We start from the raw sequence: 26,558 nt of genomic DNA on the forward strand, positions 1-26,558 counted from the left end.
ATTAGACTGGCTGTGTGTCCCTGATTGTAAACTTTGCTGAAGCAAGTTTTTAACAGTTTATATTTGATTGTTTACTGTTAGTCAGAATGATTTCTCACACCGTGGGGAAAATGCATTGATTTTACACCGTATAAAACAAACCAGAGGAACATGTTTTGGGTTGGCAACAACAAAGAGATTTCAAGCAGGTGCATTACAAACCACAGGGTTATATCTCAGAGATTCATCCTGGTGTTTTTCCAAATGAACCTATGACTTAAACAATGTTTCTTCCTCCATTTGTATGTGTTCCTTAAAACCAAATTAGATTTTCTATGATATGGAAATACCTGATTACCAGCTTTTGTGTATTTTGCTTACCATTTCCATGCTAGTTCCTCCAAGGAAAACTGATTTGAACTCATTTCAAATAGCCAGGCTAAAAGCAGGTTTAAAAGGTGCTATACAAAATTAAACCATTCTCATTTAATACGGATCGGATAATGAAAATGACATGAAATAATAATCGATTTAAATTGGGTGGGGTGGAAAAATACAGAATGTGCTTATGGCCACACGTCAACAAACCGGAAAACAAGTTTCAACGCTTCCTCTTTAACAGTATTAATTGATGGCATTGTCTATAAACTTTTATGGTATTCAGCTAGATGTTTTATTTGTTGGATGTATTTTGTTTAAAAATACAAATATCAGTGTGAAGTATAAAAATAGTACAACTTTAAAATATCAATCTGTATATGCAGTGGATGTCGGTTGTGCTTATCTTTGGTAACTTTGAAGGCATCTTGAGTAAAACCTCTATTCAAAACACCTGAACTGGAAATGATGTGAATATTACGTAAGTTTGTTGTGAAAAACCACCATTCTGTTCTGTTTTTAAGTTCTGTTTTTGGCTCAATGTCCTGCTGGCAAATGACTAAAATAAAGTTATTTTTAAAGTCAATAGGGATTTATTTGTATCATATTTTTATTAGGCTGGAACAGTTTACCTTTAAAGTATTTGGCAATACCTCACAGATATCATCTTAGACCAGTTTTAGTGGAAGTTTTGTGTCTCTTTAAAATATCAGGCTATATTTTTGGAAAACTGCCCTCCTGTGGAATAGAATGAAACTAACCCCCAAAATTTGCCCTGCTGTGATATCCCACAAGATCAGTCTACATCAACAAAATTCTGAAGCTAGTGAAATCAGCATTTGCACTATTTATCCGTTATCTATAAAATTCATAGGTCTCCCAAATAATCCATAGTATTACCACAGTATTACATGTCAATGTGCAGTATATTATCTTTAAAATCATTAAGTTTAGACAGAAGTGAGGTGGATCAAGAACAAAGCTGTTGTTAGCTTAAATAAATGGGATGGGTTATATTTTTATATTCAGATCTAGCAGGATCTTGTGTAAGCAATAAAGCCAGTGGAAATTTACAGCTTTTTGCAAAGAGGGCACGAAAGAATGACAGCGAGTGTGTTAGGAAATATCTGTTTCTGATAATTGCAGAGCCTAATTTTGGAAGAGTTTTTATAGCTAAGCTTTTCTAACCATACTTTGGTTTTGAATGTTGACACTTTTATATAAAATAATTCTCAGCACTTTGTTTAATTTATCCTGATAAGTGATTTATTTTATGAAAAAATATAGGGTACACTTAAATAACAAACTGTTATTTATTTTCTTTGTTTATGCTTTTATTTTGGATTTATTTTCAGTATTGGGCTCATAGTTCAAATATCATGGGTACTTTAAACATCTTAACATTTTTATTTCTAACAGGAGTTCTGCTATTTTGCTACCATTTGTTCATGTTAAAACACAACATCACATGTTGCTGCAAAAGAAGGTGATGACTGTCTTTTCTAGATGATGTACAGTATTGTAATTAAGTAATTCATTAAGAAATTTCATTGCTGATCTCTTTTTATGCATCTGTAACACAAGGGCCTGTAAATAAATCAATTATTGGTTCATGCCTCGCATATCCTCTAATTTAAAATGAGACGCATATGACCTTTAAAAGTTTTTTCAGGTTATACTTGTATTTAAGTTTTATTTTGTATGCATATTACTTTCCGTGTCAAATTCCACATACCATTTTGTTTAAATCAGAGATAATAACACTGTGACTTAGCTGCTTGGCTCATGGCTTTGAACTCTTGAAAGAGAAAGCCTAAGTTACTCTTAAATCACATGAATTTCAAGTTTTTCAAGCATGATAACATCTCCGATTTTCACATACTCGTATACAAGAAAAAAGTGGGCACATGAAAGCACTGACTGAATTTATATTAACATTTCTGTATGGCAAAACATTACTGATTTTTACAATGGTTTTTGCTAAAGTAATACAATTTTATTTATTTTGTATTTTATAAGAACACTACAAAAACCTAATTTAACTTTTCATTCATTATGAGCAGCGTGACTATGTCTTTTATCATTGTTTTTGGTGGTATACAACAAAGAACTGTGTCAATTTTTTTTCAACCCAGTGTTCCTTAAAAAGGGACAAACCCAAGCCGTTGGGTTGTAATTTAAAGAGCACCTATTTCATTTGCTAAAAACACTATTATTTTGTGTATTTGGTATAATACAATGTGTTTGCGTGGTTAAAATTTTCCACATACTGTACATTTTTGCTCCAGATTTCACTCTCTTCTTGAAATGCACAGATTTGAAAAGCTCGACCATGTTTGAAAGATTCGCTCACAATGCAATGCTAACAGGAGTAATTTACAGGCTATAAGTCAAAGCGGGAGGAATTATGATAATGTCGGTCTTCTCTACATCACCAATCTCAGGAAGTAATTAAACCAAACAGCTGGGTTTGTCCCTTTTGACCCAACGCTGGGTTTTTGTCTTGTCATTTATTTGTCCTCTAATGAGATAAAATGCATTTGATATATTAGCTATACTTTCTGTACCTAACACACATCATCAACCTGTACAGGTATGTGTTGTGTTTGACATAAGCACCTGGAACACTAGTAAGTAAAAATGTTGTATCACCAGTCTAACCCCACAATGTACTAATTATGAATATTTGACTAAGATCCAAACAAACTTAAAGGAACACTAAGAGGAGAAAGGTCAATGAAAACAAATATTTTGTGTTATTTGCTGTCTTATAGATTGCAATCTATGAAGGCTGGACAATACAAGACAAAATTCTATTTGTACTCTGTATAACCAAAAATAACTTTCACTGTTCATAAGGGAACATAGTAAAGCATATCTTTTTTAAGCACAGCCTAGCAGAGTTTATTTGACTCATACGACAAAATGCAATACCTACATGTATGTAGGGTAACATAAATCCGTCAATGTGCATACAGTGTGTGCACACTATGTAAACTAATTATCATTATTAACAAAGCATCTATAAAGCTTCAGCTTACTAGAAGCACTGTTGTGAGTAAACTCAGCAAATCCTAGGAGATCAGCAGTTACATAAATCTTCAGAATAGCTCACTTGCCAAAAAATCATGCCACAGTTACAATCACTGAAATTTATTTTTTCCTACGTTTGATGTGAATGATAATTGGAATTTCTTAAAAATGTCTTTATAATAGTATAATATAAGAGTAGTGTGAATGTGGCCAGCTGTATATGTTTAGTAAAGTTCAACCAGTTCAGTAAATCATAGATCAATTATTCTAAATGGTTTTGAGGTACTGTACATTTTAGAGAGTGTTAAAGGCCTGTGCTGAAAGCAAAATAATAAAATCCCAATTTCCTAGCCTACTAGAATATATTTCATTAAGGTCAGGGCAACTGTGCTGTAGGCAAATAACTATTGTAATTCTGGGGGTCAGTGAGGTGTAAAAATACCCTGTAGGATGTTGAAACTTTAGTAAAGCATTAAGAACAGGGATGGAGTGAGATGTATATATTGAACTTTCAGACATTTAGTTGTGACATGCCTTCTGGGAAATAATTGGCAAAGGTCAAAACAACTGCTGTGGGTCTATTTAAATAAGCATTTTCTACCAGATTTCCGTAATAAAGGAATATCTTACACTTATAAAATAAAAGAAGGCTACCCTGATAAGAACTTCACAACAATTGAACCTTCTATCTTGCTGAAGGTTTCTATACGGAATAATACATAAAAGTGCAGCTTTGTAACCTTGAGCAATTTTAAGCAATTTTGCTTTCTCAAAGAGTTATATCACTGTAAAAAAATTCTGTAGAAATTACAGTATTACTGGGTATTACTGGCAACTAGTGCCAGTAAATTACTGTAGATTTTACATTTGTGTTATTTACTTGCAACAGTTTGTTCAAAGTTAAATGAACATGAAAGATTTCAGTCTTTACCTTCTACAGTAAGTTACTGGCAACAAGCTGCATAATAACAGCACATTTTTACAGTGTATCTGTGCTTTTTTGCATTACATGATGATTAATATTAAATGATAACTCCACCCCAAAATGAAAATTTACTGATTATTTACTCACCCCATTATGTCATTCAAAATGTTTATGTCTTTGTTTCTTCAGCTGAACACAATCGGATTTGTGATATTAAACAACATCCTGGCTCTTCCATGCTTTATAATGGCAATGACCAGGGAAAAACGTTTTGAAGCTTCCAAAAGTGCATCCACCCATCAATGGATTTAAAAGCTTTAAAGCTGCTGAAGGCAGTGTAAAATATGTTAAAGAGCTCCTATGGTCTGATTCTCAATTTTATATTTCCTGTGTATTAGTACATGTTAATGATATGCAAAAGGTAAAAACCCCAAAGTAAACGATGACACGAGTTATGGTCTCCAACGCAAATCTCTTTTCTTGGACTACAATAAACACACAGATTGTAGGCAACAGTTTACTTCCTGGGATTGGTGATGTAGACAAGACCGACATTATCATAATTCCTCCCGCTTCAACCTGTAAATTAACTCCTGTTAGCATTGCATTGTGAGCGAATCTTTCAAACATGGTAAGGAGCGTCACATTTCCAGCTGACATCAGAAGTATTCAGGCCAATCACAACATACAGTATAGTTGGCCAATCTAGCCTGGGTTTCCCCATGCTGCCGTGCACGCAAATTTATTCATGCTGCAAGTCTATGGAAACCATGGATTTGCCAATTTTTTCACCTCAAATAGGGAACCCATCACAGAACGGGGAGGGGGCAGCAACACGATGATGACGTCTATGCGACACACCGAAGCAGTTTTGTTTATCCAATGTGGGAGCAGACGCAAAGTTAATTTTTGATGCAGCCTTAGATAGTGTTCTAAGTAATTTTGAACGCAAGTTTATTTAAAAAAAATAGCAACTTTTAACTTATAAATGGTGAGTGGTAGGCTATTTATTAATATCATATTGTCATTATGCCTGTAGCCTTCCTACTGTGGTTGTCACAGTGCCACTAAGTTGTGTTGCTTTTCAATATCAATATACAGCTACCGGTTTAGTTGCAAAGCTTTCAGCTGTGTGCATATGTACTGATAAAAGTCGTTTACTTTAAATTGATGTCGCTCTACATACGTCATCTGGTATAATTGAAACGATTGGCTATGAGCTACGTACAGACGCATTTGATAGACATTCGTAGAGCCCAATAAATTCAAAACCACGCCTCAAATATGAGGAAATGAGCACGTGGTTCCCAGACCATCGCTGAGTCCCAATTGGCATACTATCCGTCCTAAATAGTATTCGAAACTAGAATTAGTACGTCCCAAATCGTAGTATGTTGAAATGAGTATCCCAAAGATACCCGGATGGTCTACTATTTCCGGTTAGAATTCGAAGTGCAGATCAATGCACACTCTAACGGCTAATATTGCCCAAAACCCATTGCGTGCGGGAGGGAGGAGCTTAACCACACTGACCCTCTTGCTTATTTGTAGTAATACTGTGGCTGTAGAAATGTTAACTTTATTAGTCCAGCGATAGAAACATGGTTCCTACACTTTTAGTGTTGTAAAAGCATGGTTCATTTTCATCTGGGTATTTTTGAGTTATATGTAAGTATAAAATACGTTAAACAATAGTTATACTATAAACTTTTTAATATTTGGACTTTAAAATAAGTAGCTTTTGTTACACACATTGCACATGAACGTCAGAACCAGCCGCCTCACATACGACCTGCGTTTGGTTCTAATGCTCTGCTTCACTCCTCAACTTGGTAGAACACATTGTAAAATGTATTGTGAAAAAAAAAAACGATGAGAAATAAATATGGGAATAGTAAATAAAATTATATTTGACATAAGTTACAAGAATGAATGAAATATTGTTAACAGTCTTGGTGTGCGTAACTAGGCAACCACATTTTCGTTCACGTTGCATGACGTCATCGAAGTACGTCCCAGAACGTGCATACTCTTTTGCTACACACTCAAAAGTATGTACATTTTCCTCACAAAAACAGTACATACTTTTAGGTCGTAGTATAAGTAGGCGAATTGGGACTCAGCACATGTCTCATTCTGGTCTGGTGTTAGCCAGGCTATGGCCAATCAGAGACCCAGCGCTTTTCAAATCAATGAGTTTTGTACAAAATCAATGCCTTTGAGGAAGGCAGGATATCTGGAGATACAAAAATGTACGTGGAAAATAATAATGTGTTTTTTAACCATAAACCACATGAACACATTGTATTATACCGAATACACAAATAACATTGTTTTTAGCAATTAAATATGTGCACTTTAACAAGGCTTGTACCAGAAGCGGACCACACTAATCTTCCTATATTACTGGATTTTATTTTTCCAAAAACATTGTTGATGCTACATACAATATCTATTGATGTGATATTTAAATATTGTAAATTAATGCATTTCTAGACTATTAAAGGAACATGCCCAGATTTTGGGAATTTAGCTTATTCACCGTATCCCCCAGAGTTAGATAAGTCCATATACCTTTCTCATCTCCGTGCGTGCTGTAACTCTGTCTGACGCAGGCCCCGCTAGTTTAGCTAAGCACAAAGACTAGTGAATGGCTTTAGCTAGCATACTGCTCCCATTAAGTGACAAAATAACGCGAACATTTTCCTATTTATGTGTTGTGATTTGTGTAGTCACACCGTGTACAAATAACAAGTTGATATGAGACACAGCTATCTTTTAACCGTATACATACTGGGAACTATATTTTCAGAAGACGAAGCACTGCTACTTGGGCGGAGTGATTTGCTTGCAGCACCCGAGAAGCCCCCTGGTGAGGAGCAGAGAGTTCAGTCAGAGTTGAGCAAATCACTCCGCCCAAGTAGCAGTGCTTCGCCTTCTGAGAATATAGTTCCCAGTATGTATACGGTTAAAAGATAGCTGTGTCTCATATCACCTTGTTATTTGTACATGGTGTGTGTGAGGAATTTCGAAGGATGAACCCAAGAGCAGACACAGGAGGACAGGACAAGACTTTTATTGTGACAAGACAGGGGCAAAAACAAAAACCCACGAGGGGGCAAACAAGACAGGAAGCATATACAACAATAAACTAACACTAGACTAGACACAAGACTAACATTGTACTTTACAGGTAACAGTAGACTACACTAACTACACTAAACAGGGTACTCACAAGATTATTCAAACAATGACAGATCTTGGCACAGGTAACAGACTGGTAACATCAGACGAACGAGCACAGAACAATGAAAACGGGGACTTAAAATAGGGGAGCAAATCAAGGGGGAACAGGTGATATAAATCAAACAATAATGAGGAGAGGATGACAAGGGAGCGGGGTAAAAGTGACGAGACACGGGAAAAACGTGGTCTAATACAATAATACTAAGACCACGCTTTCCCACATAAAACATTGTACTGTCAGAACCCTGCCATACTGGACTAAATATTAAAACAAGACAAGGTTCCAGCAGGATCCTGACAGTACCCTCCCCTCAAGGGACGCCCCCTGGCGACCCTCAAGGAGAGACACAAGACAAGACAGACTGCATACAGGACAAAAACCATGAAAACATTACAAAAATCAAAAGAGGCAGACAAGCAATAACAACGAATGGGTTGGGGTGTGACAACAAAAACACCACACAAGGAAGGGGTGGTGGAGGAGCAACAAAGTTCATGTGAGGAAGTCCAGGCAGGGTAGAGCTGGGTGGGCAAGGGGCCTTGGGTCCCGAGGGGGAGGTAGAGGGCTTGGGACGAGGAGTTCGGGCAGGCTTGAGGGTCTTGGTTGGTGAGGCAGGTGCAGAAGGGGCAGACACAGGGGCCAAGACAGGGGGTGCTGCGGCCGGCAGCGGGGACGAGACAGGGACCATGACAGGGGGCGCTGCGGCCTGCAGCGGGGACGAGACAGGGACCATGACAGGGGGCGCTGCGGCCTGCAGCGGGGACGAGACAGGGACCATGACAGGGGGCGCTGCGGCCTGCAGCGGGGACGAGACAGGGACCATGACAGGGGGCGCTGCGGCCTGCAGCGGTGGCTGCGCAGACGGCAGGGGCTGCAGCGGTGGCTGCGCAGACGGCAGGGGCTGCAGCGGTGGCTGCGCAGACGGCAGGGGCTGCAGCGGTGGCTGCGCAGACGGCAGGGGCTGCAGCGGTGGCTGCGCAGACGGCAGGGGCTGCAGCGGTGGCTGCGCAGACTGCACCGGCTGTGTGGCAGAGACCAAGGAGGTAGCAACGGGTAGCAGAGCTGAGGCAGGTGGTTCTGAGGTCGGCTGTGAAGCCGATGCTCCTCTCCTCTTCTTCCTCTTCGGGCGTGGCGCAGACGCTGTGGCCAGTGTAGGGAGCACAGCAGAGGAAGGGACAGACTCGACGGAGGACCCTTCTGACGTCGACTCCCAGGAGATCCTCCTCTCCCGCTTGCCTCGGAGACTGACGGGTTGAGACAAGCTCTCTGGGGTCGAGATGGCGAGTGTTGGGTCCTCACGCGTCAAGACTCCAACGACCAGTCCCTCTGGGATAGGGGACAATGGGCAGCTTGGGAGCTTTGGAGGTGGCGTGCCGAACCGCTCCGGTCGCGGTTCCCCGAGACGGTCCACCATCTCCCAGTAAGGGAGACGAACCAGTTCCCTTCGCTTCTGATGGGGAGGAAGGACATTCAGGCCAGCGACGAGATAGGAGTTCGCTAACACCTCGGGAAACAATCCCCTCCTCCCCTCGACCGACCTGGCGTAATCTCTCACCGAGAGACCTCCCTGAGGCGGAAAGGGGCCCTCGCCAGCCTGGGTCTCAGCGACGAGGGTATCCCACCATCCCGAATCGGACTCGCTCATGTCTGCTGGGTTCAGTAAGGCTCGTTCGTACTGTGAGGAATTTCGAAGGATGAACCCAAGAGCAGACACAGGAGGACAGGACAAGACTTTTATTGTGACAAGACAGGGGCAAAAACAAAAACCCACGAGGGGGCAAACAATACAGGAAGCATATACAACAATAAACTAACACTAGACTAGACACAAGACTAACATTGTACTTTACAGGTAACAGTAGACTACACTAACTACACTAAACAGGGTACTCACAAGATTATTCAAACAATGACAGATCTTGGCACAGGTAACAGACTGGTAACATCAGACGAACGAGCACAGAACAATGAAAACGGGGACTTAAAATAGGGGAGCAAATCAAGGGGGAACAGGTGATATAAATCAAACAATAATGAGGAGAGGATGACAAGGGAGCGGGGTAAAAGTGACGAGACACGGGAAAAACGTGGTCTAATACAATAATACTAAGACCACGCTTTCCCACATAAAACATTGTACTGTCAGAACCCTGCCATACTGGACTAAATATTAAAACAAGACAAGGTTCCAGCAGGATCCTGACAGTGTGACTATACAAATCACAACACATAAATAGGAAAATGTTATTGGGAGCAGTTTGCTAGCTAAAGCCATTCACTTCCAGTCTTTGTGCTAAGCTAAGCTAGCGGGGGCTGCGTCAGACAGAGTTACAGCACGCACGGAGATGAGAAAGGTATGTATGGACTTATCTAACTATGGGGGATACGGTGAATAAGCTAAATTCCCAAAATCTGGGCGTGTTCCTTTAATTACGAAATATCTGAGTTCTTTGCCTCCAACTCAATGTATTTCAATAGCTTCTAGGAACTAACCGAAGTTCACATGAATCACGTGACTGACAGCATTTTGAACGTCGTAACTCATTCTTTTAACAGCTCTAGTGCATTATGCAAAACTTAAAAAAATCTTCAACTGACAAATAGTAAAATATTATTTAAAAGTTGAGGGAGCCCTCTAAAATACTGTTCGAAATTTTATGATTTATTTTCATGAATAAAAATAGTTTCAAACGTTCTCACCCTGTGGTAACAAACAAGTAGTTTGTGTATACGTGTTTAGTTGTTAAACTTTTGAAATAGTCTGTCAGCTTCCTCCTCTTTGACTCACACATATCTTTAAAGTGATATTTCACACAAAAATGAAAATTCTTTCATCATTCACACATAGACTACTCCATATGTGGTGTGTGTGCGGTACAGATCTGTTACGCACCCCTTGTGCTTTCACACATACTCTGTGTGCTAAGCGCTGCTAATCGGCGACTTGCGCGTGACACGGATTCAAAAATAATCACGTGATTGTCACTTCCTGTGAAGAAACACCTCCCACTACACAATATAACATACTGAAAGTGTACTTTAAGTGAAAAGTGTAGATTAGTTACTGCAAAAGGAAAATTACCCAAAAATGTAATCTAGTGAAAGCATAGTGATCATGTATTTGGCAGACCTATTTGTATTACGATAGTTTTACAAATACCATTGTGGTGGAAATGTAGTAGTTGTGGTTATTGTTGTTTCACTACAAATAAAACCCCAAAGACTATGCTAGTATAATTAAACAATGATGTTAAAGGTTGGCTTTATCTGCTTAATCCTTAAAGAAACAATGCCAGTAAAAGTGCAGTAAACTTTATTTATATGTACTTATGGTAAAATTATTGCATTTTTGTGTCAATCTGTTTCATTTTAACCACTAAACAAGCAAGCATTTTTGATAAATTATCTTACGACCAAATCTAGGACGTTTTTTTTTTATAAATTAGGCCCCTGGAGCACACAGGCATGCTGTTACAATTTCTTTGTTCTTAACACGGAGGAATATATTTTGAGAAGCCCCACTGACTTCCATAGTAGGAAAAAGAATACTTTAAAAGTCAATAGGGCTTATGATCAGTTTGGTTACAAACATTCCTCAAAATATCTTCCTTTGTGCAGAAACAAAGAAATTTATACAGGTTTGTAACAACATGAAAGTGAGTAAATGATGACAGAATTTTCATTCTTGATTTTCATGATTCATGATTTTGGGTAGCAGCAATTAACAGCGGCCAAATTAAACCCCGTGGGTTCTCCAAGGTTAATCTCTTTAACCTCTGAAACGTTGAGAATAATGTATCATCAGAGGAAAACATACTTACAGTGCTGTGTAAAAAGTTATAATCATAAAAAGTCAATGCAAAAAAAAGGTAAATATAATGAAAACTTACTCTTCGCGTGGTGAGAGCATAATCATCACTGCAATTGCCATGTGCAGATTTTTCCCCAAACCAGTTTAGCGAAAGCCACACCCTGCAGATAAACACATTGGTTAAGTTTGTGGTTAGTTTTGTTGTAGTGAGAACAAAAAAGTGAGTGATTTTCGCCTCTAACCCTTAAATTCGCTCATCCCAGTGCGACACCCCATAAGCACCCTGCACTCTCAGAGGCACATGGCCATAACCACAATAGAATTTTTTATTTAATTGAGAGGGACATGTCCCCCAATAATCAGAAAAGGCCAAATTGCCACTTTAACCCAATATTTTCTGTTTTTAAACACATACACTTAGACCTGAATGAGATGACCCCCTCCAATGCTTTGCAAAAGTATGCATCTACATGTAATAGGCTTTATGCCCAGCTGCACTACTTCCTGAACTTCAGCCAGCTCCTTGTTTCCTGTCTGCCATTATTGGACAAACTGATTATTCCAGGTGTGCCTGACCTCAGTAGTCACAAACAAACTGATTAATCCAGGTGTGCCTGACCTCAGTAGTCACAACAACAATAATCAGACACACCTGGATTAATCCGTTTGTCCAATAATGGCAGACAGGAAACAATGAGCTGGCTTAAGTTCAGGAAGAAGTGCAGCTGGGCATAAAGCCTATTGAGAGCATTCTGCTTATAAACAAGACAATTTACGAGACTGTCCTCCAAAAAATAACGACATGATATGTCGTTTGTGCAAGCACCTTAATACGACGTAAAGTGATGTATTAAGGGATTAGTCTCCACTAGCGGCAGTAACTTATAAATACAACCTGTTTTTAGGTTTTAAGTTTTTTGCCTTATACATCAGATTAGACAAATTTAATTTTATGAATTTGTAAATGTAGAAACGGTTTCATAAACATTTATGGTTTTAAAGATATTTTGGAGCATCTCACCCTATCCTCACCCTAAACCCAACCACTTCTAAACCATATAAAACAAAACACGCAAGTAAAAGTACAGTCACAGGTATTTATTGCATAAAACAGTATAAAAGTATTACGAACCATTTGCAAACCTTGTGAACTGAAGCCATACGATAACTTTATATGAAGAACAAACAGTCAGATCTCATTCAAACATAAACCAGCATGACGTAGTCGGTCACAAGAGCCAATAGCACTTCACATTCTTAGCTAACGTAATGATGCTCGGTCACGAGACACACAAGAGCCACACAAGAGACACACGAGAGACACAAGAGCCAATGTCTTTTCACAATCATACCTGTAGATGACTTATCATTGCTTCTTCTGGCGGCAGTTTTTGAATCAGTCTACACCGGATCTGATATTTACAGCGGATTGTCATCACTTTTGCATCTTTTTTTTCTAATAAATCAATTGTTTGACCTCGGTACAATTGGAATATTTTAATCGTATGGGTTGCAGGATATGTTGGCATTTACAGCTGGGGAGACTGGACAAATTTTTTTATCAACATATAACATAGTGCTAAATTTTTTTAAAAAGTATTTAATAAACTGTTTTTAATCAGTTCTTCAGTCCATGACCAACACTGTTGCATAAAAGGAGTTCCACTCTAATGCTACGTACACACCAAACGCGCGACATCGCGTTCCTCGCTCTAGATTACTCGCGGGATTTAACTTTGTGTCATGCAAATTTTTCGGTGAATAGCGCGTGTTTTTTATCGCGTCATTGCATCGCGCTACGCGAGGACGCGTCTGATCATGTCTTTGCATTGACTTTGTATGAAATCTACTCGCGCAAATCGTTGAACACGCGTCTGGTGTAAACCCACAGCTAAGGAGTAAAATGTTCCACTCTTTCAATAGCTAATTATCTGACAGCTATTGATAGCTAACCTTAACTGTCACCCGTCCCATACACAGCTACAATCATTATTTACAAAATAACTTTACGAATATGTTTGAGCACTTTTTCCTTCTTCTGCCATTATTCATTTTAAGTTGATTCTGCTTTGAAGAGCAGAAAACACGTAAAAAAAGTAGGGATGTCTTAAAGGTGCAGTGTGTAATTTTTACAAGGATCTTTTGACAGAAATGCAAAATAATATACAAAACTATATTATCAGGGGTGTATAAAGACTAGGGCTGGGATAAACGATTATTTTTTTAACGATTAATCTAGCGATTATTTTTTCGATGCATCGATTAATCTAACGATTCATTTTGTCAGTCCGATTCGACTTCGATTCGATTCGATTCTCGATTATCTCCCCATTAATTAACTAATAGCAAGTTATACATGTTGATTTACATATCTGAATGTAAACATTTCAATATATCTTTATTGCTCTTAAAATTTCAAAATAAAAAAAGACTATACAAATGCAAAATAATGCATTCTTAGACAGAGGTAGCATTCAATAAAGCATTTGCAGTGCATACTGTGCAGTTAAGTAACCGTATAAAAATCTCAAGTTCAAATTACTTTATTTTACATGCATTTATGAGCAAAACCTCTTCAATGTGCCTTTTGATGGTCTGTGTAATTTTTATAACTAGATTTGTTTAATCCACATTGTTTTCGTGCTGTTCTAGTCCATTTAATGACAGATATAAACTTAAGATAGACTTATTATAGACTTAAGAAGCACATATATTATTAAATCTCTTTCTCTTAAGTTTGTTAAGATAGATGAGGACTCATTTACTGCTGGACAGAGAGTGAATGAAAGCGCAGTCTTCTGGCAACAGTGACATATTTCATTGCTTTCTGTTAAATTTCTCAAATGACTGTTTAAAACACACTTGGCATCACATTCATGATTTTATGGTAAAATGACACTTTTTCGCGTAAATCCACGAGCATTTAAACCATAAACAAAGCACTTTCACTTTAATTGAGCGTGAGAAGCGCAGCAGAACCACGCAGAAACGATTGCAGCACTGTTGCTACAGAGCCGCCCAAGTATTTGCAGCTGGGTCCGACCTCCGTTTATATCCGTTTCGAGCCGCGAGCTCGCGCTGCTCATGCGGCGGGGTGCATGCTTGTTTTACATGGGCGCTGAAAAAACCATGCGCCGCACGGCCGCAGGCACTGCTCACCCTTGCTGTGTGAAACTGGCGTGGACTGAAGCCACTCGCGTTGCTACTACTGCGCCGCCTTTTTGGGTCTGACAAATCGACGCGCATATTTTGCGTCAACGTATTTTTTGCGTCGACGTCGCCGATTACGTCGACGCGTTGTCCCAGCCCTAATAAAGACCTTTCATAATGAACCGTTATGTGTTTATTACCTTAGAACGAGACCCTTTTATCTACATACACCAAGGGTCCCCTTACATGGAAGTCGCCATTTTGTGCTGCCATTTTTCTACAGAAGCCCTTTAAGGACAATTTCTTTTACTAAGTTATCTCCGACAGGTGGTGGCTACCATAGCTTCTCTATGCGTTTCAAAGGCGAGGGGTGAGCCGTGGACTAAGCCGTTGGTTGCAATTAGCAACCTCACCACTAGATGCCGCTAAAATTTACACACTGCACCTTTAATAATAGAGTCAAAGATGTTAATAAAAGTTCTGCAGCAAGTTTTTGTCTGTTGAATTCAACAATCACCAGAAGGAAAAAGTGCTCAAACATATTCGTAAAGTTATTTTGTAAATAAAGAATGTAACCAAAGATAATAGCATAAAAGATGTGAAAATATCAAAGGGATCTCAGAGAAATGAAGTTAATAAAAGTTCTGCAGCAGGTATTTGTCTGTTGAATTAAACAATTTCAGCATATGGTAGCCTATTTCACACAGCAGATGTTAATAATAGTATAGTAATAATAGTAATGGTAATAATAATTGAGTGGAAATAGGTGATTCTGCATTTTACAGCCCTGATACTGTGTAGTTCCCTTAAAACTACCTCATCATTACAAGGATACGTAAGCTGTGAAATTAGGTAGGAACAGACAAAACTGTATTTTACAGTCGTTTCTACCATGTAGTTTATATGTAGTTTCTTTGAAATTATTTAAAAAAATTTCAAGGTGCTGTAGTAACAGATTAAATTTTATAGTACTTAGCAACATTTTACTCTTTCATAACACCACCAGGCTTGTATGATTACATAAATATTATGTCACAATAAGTAAATCCTGAACATTTAGCATTTTAGTAAGTACATATTCACTACAGTTATTACCATTTTATTATACATTTAAATCAACACAATTTACATTATTATCTGGAAACTGCACAGTAATTGTCTGGATATTGCACAGTAATTACTTGTAATATGTGTTTTAAAAAAAAATAATATTACTACAGTATAACATTATCCAGTTATTAACTATCTGAAAAGTAAAAGGCTACTAACATTACCATACAGTAATTTAATGGTGTAAATGTTTTAAATTCACATTTAAGATGACCATGAACTAATTTGAGATCCTATACATTAAAAACTTGAGAGTAAAAATTAACACTTTTCAGAAGGGAAGTTTAACACTGTTAAGCACAAACAAACATGCTGAAAGAGAAACTAAAAGCATCTAGTGAATTATATAAAAAAATCAGGATATTAAGATGATCTTATTTTATAGTGTATTAGATCCTCACCTCCAGATGAAATGAAAGGACTGTAAATTAAAAGTTGTTTAGTCATGTGCACGTTGTTAACTATCCGAATTTTGTAATGTTAGCTCTGCTCAACTTGTTCACTTCTTCAAATGGACTTCTTCTTTTTTTACAGTGTTGTGTGAGCTACACACTCAGCCCCAGCCACAGGCCCGCTGCCAAGGAGGGCATTAGGGGGCAGTGCCCTCCCAGATGACACAGCGTGCCCCCCCCAATAATATGGTCAAACTTATTATTTTTACACAAAAATATGATGTGAACTTAAGCACTTTCATTACGTATGAGCGCTCTCCCTCTCTCTTAGTCAACAAACACTCTTCAGCAGTATTTAACCACAGGAAAGGAACTACTGATCTTTACAATGGTAACTTAAAAAAAAGGATCTTTAAAATTTAAATCAGATAATTTATTGCATAAGTACAATAAACATAATATTATAAAGCACATTAAAATAAAAAAGGTTTGGTTGTAGTATGGTACATAGTAGATTTACATATAAGATGGTTGTACAGTAAGCATACAGTATTGTAGGTTTATATATCACTTGTTATTCCTTCTGTGCCATCAGATCATTCAGCTCACGTCTGTAAAAACTCTAAAAAACTACATGCGAGGAAAGATTAAGTTAGGGTTAAAACTAACCCTACTCGTGTGAACCGCCGCGATAAGTTTAATGGTGAGTACACTTTTTGCTACAGATCAAGTTTGTTTAATTGCTACCTGGTGTATTGTTCTTATTATTGCACTCTTGGTGTAACTGAAAACTCTTGTATAGGTGTGAGGCATGTGTTTTGTTGTCATTGTACACTGGACAGCTTGTATTGGTCTATTTCAAATTAGTTTTAGTTGTTTAGTCTGTTTTATGAAGTGTGCCCCCCATGGCAACAAAATGCCCCCTCTACCCGCTCCCTATAACGCATAAGCTGTGAATTAAGTAAAGAATAATTGACGTCAGACTGTTGAATTAATCGAAAATTTCAATTGTCCCTATAATTCAACTAATTCAGAGGACCCGAGTTAATAATTTAGCTTATACCACGGTTACCACAGACATTGCTAAGACATTGCTCTGGTGGTTATTTTAAGTCATTTGACACACTGTATTTTGGGCTATTTTTAAGCCGGTGCTGGGTAAATATTGCACAAAATACATGTTGGATTATAAACAAACCTATGCTGGGTTGTTGTTAACCCAATCATGAGTTAAAACAACCTAGCATTGCATTGAAACAACTTAGCATAGGTTTATTTATTAACCCAACATGTGTTCTGTCCAATATTTACTCAACATTGGGTTAAAAATAACCCAGCAGAATTTGAGAGTGGAAGTCTGGTGTCCGTTTAATAGCCCCGGGGTATAATAAAATAACATGTAACAAATTAACATAAAACAAAGTGATAAAGTATAATAAGTAACAATATAGCTGCAAGCAGCAATACCCGGGTCAAGCTGAAAAGGCACAGAAGGATGTAAAGTTGAGTTTGGATGAGCAGACCAAAGAACCTAGGTAAACCTAATAATTTCAGATGAAAAAACACAAAAGAAATCAACAAAAACAATCTATGTTCTTGTCTACTGCAATCGTCCTTCTGTTATTGACAATCATGGAACATTAGAGCACTGAAGGACATGTATGTGATGTTTGCAGTGGCATAACATGGGTCACAACATGTTACAACAAGTTAAATGAGTCAAAAGAGACAATACCATGTATCTATGATGTTCTGATGCAGAGAAAAAGCTCTTTCAAAAATGGTTGATAAGGTATTCTCATTGGTTGCTAGAGAGTAAATTGACATCCACCAGTGATTATAGTCCAAGCCATGAAATGAATAATCCATGATGACTTGTGGTTTTAGATGTGTTTTTGCAGTAGTTTTAGGCAAAAATAGCCGTTTTCTATCTCAAAACCACTAGGTGGCGCTATGACAAAATCGTGCATGCAACCTCAGGTCATGACTGCGTTACATCTAGCTAGTTTCATGACTATACACTTTAGTTTAGCAATGAAATAGTTGTATGACCATATACAACTTGCTTGCTTGATATTAAAGGTTTTGTCCAATTATAAGGCCAACTAGTGGTGCAGGCATACAATTTTTTTATGTTGCCTCAGACTCTGCTCATACATCAGCGTATCAAATCTGGTGAAAAAATCTCTTTTCGTTGGGAAGTTATAACCATTTATGTGTAAAAAACACATAAAAATGTAAAGGTAATTTTTCGTTTTTTGCAATTTTTGGCCATTTCTGATGAGTTTTTTTTCAGAAGGTAATGCATTGTTCTTCCTATGATGTTTTCGAGTCGATCAGAATAACGCTCGCGGAGATGTTTTTGCGCATGTTTTTAAAGTGCTACTTTGCTGCGCAGGGCTAACCGTAAGGCGAATTCTGGCATGTTTGGTATCATTGGACTCGGCAACTATTCAGAACCCAAAAGAAATAAGTCCCGTGAAAATACGTCAATCGGAGTCAAAGTTATAGGCATGTAAAGCATAGGTCTGACCACTAGGTGGCGCTGTGACGAAACTCTCATGCTCCCTTAGTTCCTGACTGACATCACAAGTACCAAGTATCGTGTCAATAGGCTTAAGTTTGGCGAAAATACAGCCTCAAATCCGTTTTTTGCGCTCTACGTAAAATTTGTTGACGCGGTTTACGGAAATGGATTGACGAATCGACATAAATTCTATAACTTTTTCCGTGAGGGTCTGTAGATGCTACATACCGATTTTCTTGACAATTGGGCAAAAGCTCTAGGACGAGTTCGCAAAAGTAGGTTTTACGAAAAATTCTAAATGCTGGAAATTTTTGTCGTTTCTAGGACCTACGGATCTGAAGTTATAAGCAAAAATGTAAGTGCAACTTTGGACTGTTGGTTGCACTAGCGGGTTTGAGATAGAGACTCCAGATTTGCTGTGAAAATTCTTTGGACTGTCCTCTATCAGTGTGCCAAATTTCATAACTTTCCTACTTATGGTTCTATGGGCTGCCATAGACCGCAATGGCGGAGAAATAATAATAATAATAATAATAATAAAAAGAAAACTAACAGTTTCAATTGTTTCAATCACATAGACTACATCACTGCTACAAGCTACTTGCAAATGTGAAGGGCGCTCTGATATAATCTTGTATATTTTATAATTTTGGGAGCATTTGAGCCTATACTCACAAAAATTTGTGCTAAATAGCGCTAAAAGCTTGTAATCATAATGTAACCATTTTTAGTACTATATAGCACAAGAACCATCCGGGGTGATATAGAACCACTAAATAGCACAATATGGTTATTCATAGGTGCTATAGACGGTTTCATCTGATGCACGTGATACACGTCTGGATCCGAACCTTACTTCCGGTTTCGTTTTGACTAGTTGCTAAACTGATCTCTTGAACAAATGCCTCTTCGAAAATAACACATGTTTTGGTTTCCTAGGTAATCTATGTGTTGTTTTTTTGCTTGTTATATAAATAAACTACGTTTAAAGTACTTTGTTGTTATGTATTATTAGCGGAGTTTACCGGAAGTTACGTGCGGACCGCGACAGCCGCTTGTTTATGTTATTATTGCTGAAACCGTCTATACGGCACTTAAAATGGTTCCCCTAAATGGTTCCCCTATGATGACGAGCCAGTGAACCACTTTTAGTGCTATTTAGCACTGTTTATTTTTAGAGTGTACCATTCACATGAATTAACTAAAGAAATGTTATGCTCTCTTCGCGTCAGTGCACACTTATCAACATTAATGGGTACTTGCACAATGGCGTGGAGCAGAGCGAGACCATCAGCCTAGGACAAACCCGGCACAAATTAAAAATAAGTGTAGACATAGAACTGAATAACCAATAAGCTAAAGAGAGATTCATAGAAGACTATTTAAGAATAATGATTTTACTTGTTGAATAAAATAAATATGTAAGAGGATAGTTCACGCAAAAATGAAAATGAAATTATTTACTTACCCTCACGAGTTCTTAATTCTGCTGAACACAAACGAAGACAGTTTGATTAATGACGATGAGCACAAAATTGAGTTCCATGTGTCCAGGAAAAATAAATACTGTGGAAGTCAGTGGGTACGTCAAATATATGCTCACCATCATTAATCAAATTATCTTCTTTTGTGTCCAGCAGAATATAGAAACTCATAGAGGTTAAGCACAACATGGGGGTGTGAGTGAATGATGGCAGAAATTTTATTTTTGGGTGAACTACTCCTTTAAAGAAGAGATAAAAGAACATGACATGATGAATGATTTCCCTTGGTTAAACAAATTGTGTACATATAAATGGTAAAGAGGGAGGCAACCCAATTCATAATAACCCCCTCTGATATTAACCTATATTCATCCATCAAAGCAGTTTGTGATTGGGGGAGAAAGCTGGAGGAGGAGCCAGTACTCAGCATGTCAGACCGTGCCTGTGTGGGCTAGAGGATATCACTCGCCTTTCTGCCTGCCAAGTGTTGGAAGCGCTCAGGAGACTCCGTGTGCCTCACTTTGAATGCTGCATGTTGACTTTTCATTCAGAGTCGGTGCATCTATGTGCACTTAGATCTCGTAGACTTGTTTTCTGTCTGCCTTTTTTATTAAGGTTTCCTGACTTATTGTTTAACCCTCTCGCTGCTTTGGAAGAAGAAAAGTTGTCTCCGAGGTGAGGGATAATTGGATGCTTGTACGTGCAAATACACAAGCCGGTTAAATGTCAATGCTATCCTCCAGCAGCTTAAAGACTGAGTTAGACTGACGATATTTGCGGAAATGAACACCTCACATCTTCATGGACTGCATCATTCTTTTAGAAACCACAGCCAGGGTGCTTTACCCGTTGGTAAGGTTGCTCAGGGTGAGAGAGAATCTGCATCTGGATGCTATGAGCAACTGCTCATCTCCACAGAGGTCTTCCTCACACTTGGACTCGTGAGTCTCCTGGAGAACATTCTGGTGATCGCAGCCATCGTCAAGAACAAGAACCTTCATTCTCCAATGTATTTCTTTATCTGCAGTCTGGCCGTGGCAGACCTGCTGGTCAGTGTCTCCAATGCCTCGGAAACGGTGGTCATCGCGCTCATCACAGGGGGCAACCTGACCAATCGTGAGAGCATCATCAAGAACATGGACAACATTTTCGATTCTATGATCTGCAGCTCGCTGCTAGCGTCCATTTGGAGTTTGTTAGCTATCGCCGTGGACCGTTACATCACCATCTTCTATGCCTTGCGCTACCACAACATCATGACCCAGCGGCGGGCGGGCATCATTATAACCTGCATCTGGACCTTCTGCACCGTCTCCGGGGTGCTCTTTATTGTTTATTCTGAGAGCACCACCGTTCTCATCTGCCTTATTAGCATGTTTTTCACCATGCTGGCTCTCATGGCCTCGCTCTACGTCCACATGTTTCTCCTTGCCCGGCTGCACATGAAACGCATTGCTGCCCTCCCTGGTAATGCCCCTATCTGGCAGGCGGCGAACATGAAGGGGGCCATCACCATTACTATCCTTCTCGGGGTGTTTGTGGTTTGCTGGGCTCCTTTCTTCTTGCACCTTATCCTCATGATCTCATGCCCCCGTAACCCATACTGTGTCTGCTTTATGTCCCATTTTAACATGTATCTCATTCTGATGATGTGCAACTCGGTCATTGACCCTCTCATCTATGCCTTCAGGAGCCAAGAAATGAGAAAGACCTTTAAGGAGATTTGCTGCTGTTGGTACGGACTAACCTCTCTCTGTGTCTAAGCTTGTGCACTCTGTACTATCATACAAAGAGAAAATGCAGTAAATACACTGTGAAAACTAATGACTTATGAACTAAAACAAGTCTTTTGAACTGTGTACTGTGAATTGGGTGAATAATGAAGTTTGAAGACAAATTTTAAATGAATTAAAATTTTAAAATGCCAGTTTTCTATATTTATTGTATCTTATATATTATACGTTTATTTCTAAGTATTGTGTGTAACCGCTGTGAGATTTTATAAGATGGTGGGAAGTTGTTTAAGGCTAAATTCTATATGCCTTTTAACACGATACCTAGCAACCAGCGATGGATGATGCTGAGCATGTATGTGATCTAATGACAGCACATTGCTTTTTTGTATGATGAGTGTGCGCACCTCATCTGTCACCCGCGGCAAGCAGCACAGAAATGTAATAATATGACTGTGCTGCTGACAATACAAAAATCCACCTGAAAGAAGATAGAGAGAAAACAGGCACAGCAGCGAGCTCATGCTAATCACCCAAGTACTCAGTTTCTAGTCAAATGTAAATATATTTCAACTGAGATGATTTTTATCATTTATCTTATCTGCTGAATGAGTTACATTTAATATGCAAGATCTCACAGTATTCAAAAGCATTTTGTGAGAGAGGATTCCTGGGGCTGGTTGTGTGTGGTTTTGATTTAACAACTCTAATTATGTTGGTCCTTCACTTTACATCAGTTCTCCAGCTTGAAGACCGTTACAGCACAAGAAATGTATTAAGTGTTTACCATGCTTATTTATATATATGTAATATTATATATAAGTTAAGATTATTTTTTATTTTTTAATGCCTATGGTGACAGTAAAGCAACATCAATATGAGTAATTATGCATCAATGATTTTTACTTTATTATTCAATTACATAAATACAAATACACGCACACACACACACACACACGCGTATATGGGTCATTCTACAAAAAAGGTGGAAATGCTTGTCCCTTGCTTTTGCAGACCCCTTGATCATTTAATTTGACCCAATAATCCCATAATGATATATATTTAATAAATATAGACTGTCCTTAACATGATGAGAAAGTTTATTTATGTACTTTTCTTTTTTTCCCAATTTTTAAATGTCTGGTCCTGAAAATTGCCCTGTCCCTTTGATTATACATGGAAGTTGAACTGTGTACTTATTATTTAAAAACATGTTTTTTATAAAACAAATCTAATTTACATTTACCTTTAACCCTGTATGAATTTACTACAACACTGAAATGGTAAAAAAATACACTATTAATATGAATAATATCAAATAAACATTTGTCCCCCAAATTTATGTCATTGGTGTTACCCTACCCAAAGCACCTTTATTTTGAAACAATGCATCAGCTCTTTGAAGTTTTTCTTGGGGCAAGAGATCAGTGGAAGAAGTGCAATGAGGGAAGGCAAAAAGGTTTTTGAGATGTCTTACCTTATTTGTCTAAAATATCATGATATATCTATGAATTTTGAGATAAGATTTTTTGGATGTCATGAGTGTTACTCTTTTTATTATAGCTGGGAGTGTTAAGATCTTTACCTAAAAATACATAATACTGAAATGGCACATGGCTAATGGCGGCCATTTTGTTAAAATATTAGTTTTTTTTGTGTAAATTGTCCATTGGTGTTACCATCATTGGTGTTACCGTCATTAGTGTTACTTCTCTAATGAGTACTTTTTATATTCTAATTTTGTCATTGGTGTAACATTGTGTCATTGGTGTTAAACCAAGTTTTGGTGTTATGAATGTATTTTCTTGTACTTTTTAGTAATTTTTCTCAGTCTTTTCTTGCTGTTATCATTCCTCTACTCAACTTTTAACTAAATACACAAGCTGTAATGAGAAAAAATATTTAGTATCAACATTAATGTTGTTTAAATAACAGTAACACCAATGACAAATAAATGACTCATGGATTCTTTATTAAAATGTATTAAAAAGTTAGATTAAGCTCCCCGTTTAATTAATTAATGCTATTAAAGATGTTTTGGGTATATTGAAAGAAGTTAATTTAAGCAAATTTCCATCACCTGAATTCCACCTTTTCTGTAGAATGACCCATATATATTGTGTTAAAACAACAAATTTTGTGTCTAATATCTAGACACATATTTGTGTTATCATTGGAACAACACATTTTAACACACTGTGTATATATACAGGTGTATATATATATATATATATATATATATATATATATATATATATATATATATATATTATATACTATAAACTATATACTATATACTATATACTAAATACTAAATACTATATACTATATACTAAATACTAAATTCTGACTGATGCCTGAAGAAGAAATTTTATTTCTGAATTATTATTTTTTTAATTTTGTGTACATATTTCCTGTATTTTCTGTTTGTATCTTAATAAAAAGAGTGAAAAATAAATATGGATGGACATTAAAACTTTGCTAAAACAACAAAGCTGGTGATGGAGGCCTAAAACTTTTGCACAATACTGTGTGTGTATATATATATATATATTATAAGCGCCTTTGTCACTGTGTGTCACTCATCTCTTTCAAAAGAGGCATTTCTATATCTGGTTGTCATTAACGAATGAGTAACGTCCACTCCAGTAACTGACGAGAGACGGATGACATGAACTTACTTTTTTGTTATCATTGGTAGTCGCTCCCAAAAGTCGCTTATAATTTGCATAAAGTTTGTCAACTTTGTCGCGCAACTGGACATGCCCCATCCAGTTGCCAATGGTTACTGTTGCTCGTGTAGCCAGAAGTTGCCGAACTTCTGTTGATATCAATGAGATCGCTCTGCTACTGCGTGTCACTACTAGTCTGAATACAGCTTTAGTCTGTGTGTGCGTGTGTGTGTGTGATGTTCTGGCTTTACCCCCCTTCCATTTGAGCTTTCACCCAGGTTTACATTCAATTTTGCTCTGCCTTTATTCCTTGTCTATGTTCAGCTTGATCCTAAAAGATAAATCAGTTTTCACAGAATAGCAGAAGATTACCTTACAAGCTCTAAAAAGAAAATTAGAAAAATCTGAAGGTTACCATTAGGCTGAATAAGCTGTCATTTAGTGCAACAAGAAAAGGAGGAATTTCACTGAGCACACACGGCTTTTTGAAGATTATTTCCTCTGCAGTGTCTTATGTCTTAGCCTCTCAGTCATAAACCAATTTATATTCTAGAATCTGTGCTCATTGGCATTTCCAGGTCCTATCCTAAGTTGTAAACTAAATACCATGTGATTGCACACTGTATGAAACCTCTGCAAAATGATGCCTTGATTGATTGTTCCTGGAGTCCAAAGCTCTTCAGTATCCTGAGTTGTGTAACACAGGGGTTTCTTAACATTTTGCAACTAATGACCCACCCATGATTGTTAAGAAGAAATCTGAGGACCACATTACCAGATATAATAGTACAGTATGAACACAGAATAACAGAAAATGTAAAATTCACAAAGTTGTAAAAAAATGAAGCATTGTAACATTTTGCATCACTATGAAGAGCACTGCTATTATAGCAGATGTACAAATCAAATTTGTACATCAGTATTTGTATGGCCCTGCCGCCTAGAGGTACATTTAGCACAAATGTACCTCTAGGCAGCAGGGCCATACAAATACTGATGTACAAATTTGATTTTTTTCTCATAGGACATGCACCCCTGGAAACAAAATGTATTTCCCTGCTCTACATATGCATTTTAAAGTGCACCTATTTCATTGCTAAACACAATGTTATTTTGTGTATTTGGTATAATAAAATGTTTTGCGTGGTTTATGTTTCATAAAACACATTTTTTCCTCATACTGTACATTTTTGTAGTTCCAGATATACTGCTTTTGTCAAACACATTGATCTGAAAAGCTCTGTGTCCCTGATTGGCCAGCTAATCTGTACATTGTCATAAACCTGATAACTTCTGAAGTCAGCCAGAAATGTGAAGCTGTTTACCATGTTTGAAAGATTTGGTCAAAATTCCAACAGGAGTTATCTTAAAGGCTGAGAGTCAAAGCGGAAGGAATTATGATAATGTTGGTCTTGTCTTTATCACCAATCCCAGGAAGTAAACTGTTGCCTACAATCTGTGTATTTGTTGTAGTCCAAGAAAAGAGATTTACATTGGAAACGAAAACTTGGTAATTGTTTACTTTGGAGTTTTGCATATCGTTAACATGTACTAATACACACTTACACACTGAAGGAAATGTAAAATTGTGAATTGAACCAAGAAGCCCTTAAGAGATTAAAAGGCCAAAGAATTACATAAGTATAGATTAAAAAGAAACCTGTCAAGTGTTCGATAAATAGAGCCAAAAAAAAAACACATATACAGTTATGTTAAAAAAAATAGCAGTGCAACATCAGTAACCTGATAAACCACTGTTATTTGTAGTAGTAATATTTCTGCAATGAAAATGATTTACTTATGTAGTAGTGTAACAGAAAAACAATAGACCCATTGGTAATGATATCCACACTACTTGTTTTGAGTAATTTACTCATTTATTGAAAGAGTGGCATAATCAAAATAATAGCAGTGTGGAGTTTAATTGGAAAATAAGTTCATTCTGTGGAAAAAAACAGCTCCTTTTTGTTCTTTATTAGCAAATGTTTCACCGATTGTTATAAAATGTATTTGCTGCTGAATTGTTAAGTAGAATGGACCGTTCCATCATTCCTCAAAGGAACAACGCAATTTGATTAAAAATTTGATTTGAGGGGGGGAAACCTATAAAGAAATGC

General features: G+C 37.6%; 2 protein-coding genes across 2 annotated transcripts in view; one reads left to right on the forward strand and one right to left on the reverse strand.

Moving 5' to 3' along the window:
• gad3 (glutamate decarboxylase 3) overlaps positions 1-16,153 on the reverse strand; it is a 32,711-nt gene extending 16,558 nt beyond the window's left edge. The window contains exons 1-2 of the mRNA XM_065276404.1: positions 16,035-16,153; positions 11,453-11,534 (exon numbers count right to left, since the gene is read on the reverse strand). Of these exons, the coding sequence (XP_065132476.1) occupies positions 11,453-11,493 (41 nt within the window). The 5' untranslated portion in view covers positions 11,494-11,534; positions 16,035-16,153. The remainder of the gene's footprint in view (positions 1-11,452; positions 11,535-16,034) is intronic.
• Positions 16,154-20,523: 4,370 nt separating this feature from the next.
• Positions 20,524-23,978, forward strand: mc4r (melanocortin 4 receptor). The gene has a single exon (XM_065276406.1). The coding sequence runs from the start codon at positions 20,819-20,821 to the stop codon at positions 21,797-21,799; it is 981 nt and encodes a 326-aa protein (XP_065132478.1). The 5' UTR covers positions 20,524-20,818; the 3' UTR covers positions 21,800-23,978.
• The last annotated feature ends 2,580 nt before the right edge of the window (positions 23,979-26,558 follow it).

This window comes from Paramisgurnus dabryanus, chromosome 6, assembly GCF_030506205.2.
Source record: "Paramisgurnus dabryanus chromosome 6, PD_genome_1.1, whole genome shotgun sequence".
NCBI lineage: Eukaryota > Metazoa > Chordata > Actinopteri > Cypriniformes > Cobitidae > Paramisgurnus > Paramisgurnus dabryanus.

Bases quoted from the DNA above. Each gene is read 5' to 3' on its own strand.
- mc4r (XM_065276406.1), top strand. From the start codon at position 20,819: ATGAACACCTCACATCTTCATGGACTGCATCATTCTTTTAGAAACCAC.